The 2,954-nt window shown below is 28.4% G+C and overlaps 1 protein-coding gene across 1 annotated transcript in view; it reads left to right on the forward strand.

Annotated features, from left to right (window-relative positions):
* The window catches only part of LOC110038317 (nuclear fragile X mental retardation-interacting protein 1-like), a 2,325-nt gene extending 1,480 nt beyond the window's left edge, over positions 1 to 845 (forward strand). Inside the window, exon 4 of the mRNA XM_020743120.1 lies at positions 9 to 845. Coding sequence (XP_020598779.1) covers positions 9 to 494 — 486 coding nt within the window. The 3' untranslated portion in view covers positions 495 to 845. The remainder of the gene's footprint in view (positions 1 to 8) is intronic.
* Positions 846 to 2,954: the final 2,109 nt, after the last annotated feature.

Below are 2,954 nucleotides of genomic sequence, written 5' to 3' on the forward strand. Positions count from 1 at the left end.
TCGCGAAGCGGAAGAGAGCCCGGTTACAACGCAATAAGCGAAATGCCAAAAGGCTAAAGCTCAAGAATGAGACAGCCCCTGCTGACGAACCAGTCGTTAAGAAAAGGGAACCAACCCTTCTGCGGAAGCTTCTGAATGCCGATATAAGGCGAGATAAGAGCCAGTTGTTGCAAGCTTTCAGATTCATGGTGTTGAATTCTTTCTTCAAGAGTGTGCCTGATAAGCCTCTGGTGTTCCCAATAATCACAGCTAAAAATGCTCAGCCTGAATCAGAGAAGAGACCATTGGATTCTGATACTAATTTCAGAGCGGAGAATGGAAATGCTGAAGAGGTTGAGAGGGAAAAAAATTCAGCTTTGGTTGGAGCAGTACAGAGTGAAGGTGATGAAGATAATGATAGCGATGGTGTTAGTGATGTAGTATATGAACCTAATGGTGAGGATGTCATCTCGCATGGTGGTGAGAAATCTGAGGAAGGAGAGATTACTGATTAACAGGGAGAATCCAGTTTTCCAAGCTTATTAAGCATTACTTGACTATCATTAAAGCTTGAAAAGGGCAAAGCAGCAATTTTAGGGGAAGTTGTCTCTTCTTTTTTTTTTTTGTAATTTATGTTCATTATCAGAAATTGGAATTTATTTTGGCCTTTTTTTTATCCCTTTTCTTAATTACATTTGAACTGAGCCTTCTAGGTATGAATACATAATGTTTTGATGATTGCTATGGTCATCAGAAATATTATTGAAGGTCAATTTTGTGCAGTTTGTTCGCATTTGTATTACTCTAAATTTGTTCCGAAGTAGTGTTGCAGAAGAACCAATCTAAGCCCAGGCTATTCCATTTTTACGCTCAGTTATTAAAAGTTTGTTTGAGCATTTGATCTTTTGTGATATTGTTCAAACTTCATTTAAATTCGTGTTTGTTTGAGTTTGTTTCATTTTGTGATTACCAATCTTTAAAAAAGTAGCTCATTTGGTATGAAAAAATAATACATCAGGACTCTGCACGTGGAGTTACGTGCAAAGTCAATGAAATTACGCCGTGGAGGGGATCGGCCCGACAACACAAGGAAATATTCTTCTCATGTTATTCAGTGTTTTTGTGTTCTTAGAATATTCTCGGTATTATAATAACACATCAATAATGCAACACAAGGAAATATTTTTCTCATGTTATTCAGGTGTTATTGTGTTCTAAGAATATTCTTGGTATTACAATAACACATCAATAATACTTGAATAACACACAATAACACCTGAATAACATGAGGGGAACATTCTCTTATGTTACCGGGTCGATTAACACCACGGCGTAGTGAAAATTTCCTTATGTTACCGGGTCGATTAACACCACGGCGTAGTTTCATTCTACATGCGGAGTCCTGATGTAATATTTTTTCAATTTTTATATAGTAATTGTGCCTTATCTGAGTTTGTTGAGCTGAGAAAATGAGATTTTAGGTAAAATTTTAAAAGTAACAGTTTTTTTAATTTTATTATTTTAATTAAATTCTAAAAAAATAAAATATTCTAAATAGATAAAATCGTCATGTTAAGAGGTGATTTTGTGGTAAGGACATGCAAAATTGCCAGTGGATGCGGCGATTTCTCCTTGCCACGTCGGTCAACAATATTGCCTGTTAAGTTGATAATTTTATTAAAAAAAAATTAATAAGGATGGTTATATATTATTAATACTATATTATAAACATCAATTCTATTTAGCTAGGGGGAGTGGAAGGCTCCTAACTGGGTAGGTGGAGTGGAAGGCTTGTAACTTGGTGGTTCTAGGTTCAAGTCACATGGTATTTTTTTTAGGTATAGTGTTTGTTTAATTGTTCTTTTAAATTATTTAATTTAACAGATAAATTAAAATTATATAAAATTTAATAAATATTATAATCTCAATTTTTTAAAAAAAATTAATAAAAAATTTAAAAAATTAATAATATAATACAAAATAAAATAACTTTATTTAAAAAAAAATTCATTTAAATTAATAATTTAAAATATTTTTTAGTTTTCAAAAATGTTAAATACAAAGTTTGAGAAGGTAGAATATCTCCTCTGCAAATTTTACAAAGTAAAATTTGAAAAGTAATTTTTTTAATTTTTTATAAATTTATTATTATTATTAAAAACTAAATATATTTTAAATTATTCTTTGCCACAAATTAGCTTGAATAATTAACTTAATTTAAGTCATTTAGATTGATTTATCTTTCGCATTCTCAAAATCAAGTTAACTATTCATGCTAATTTAAGATAAATTAATGTTCATGAATGAAATTAAGTTAATCATTCATGCTAATTTGTAACAAATAATAATTTAAAATATATTTAGTTTTTAAAAATGTTAAAAATATATTTATAAAAAATGTTATTTTTAAAATTGTCTTGTAAAATTTGTGAAGATATGTGTCATCTTAAAATTTTTATTTACCATTTTTGAAAACTAAAAATATTTTAAAATATTTTTAACTGATTTATCTTTTGATGTAAATTTAAATGAAAAATTCATATAATTAATGTTATTTTATTTTATATTATAACTTTTTTATTTTTAAATTTTAATTTATAAGAATAATTAAATAAGCATTGTTCTAATTTTATAATATAACATTAATAATACAAAATATCCTCAATAAATTTTTTTCTTAATAAAAATTCAAATAATTATCAAAGGCATAAACAATCTTAATTTTATAAATATTTTTCACCCTCGAAAACCGCTAAGCTTAGAAATTATATTACATCTTTTTGGCAATTTGAAGAGGAATCGATATATGAAGCCTGACAAAGATTTAAAGATATTTTTAAAAAATATCCACACCATGCTTTACCAGATTATCTAATAATTCAAACATTTTACAACGTATTAGTGGGATCACTTAGATCTATTATGGATGCTGCTGCAGGTGGATCACTCATGTCAAAACCTTTTGATGAATCATA

This window comes from Phalaenopsis equestris, unplaced genomic scaffold (assembly GCF_001263595.1).
Source record: "Phalaenopsis equestris unplaced genomic scaffold, ASM126359v1 Scaffold232478, whole genome shotgun sequence".
NCBI classification, from domain to species: Eukaryota; Viridiplantae; Streptophyta; class Magnoliopsida; order Asparagales; family Orchidaceae; genus Phalaenopsis; species Phalaenopsis equestris.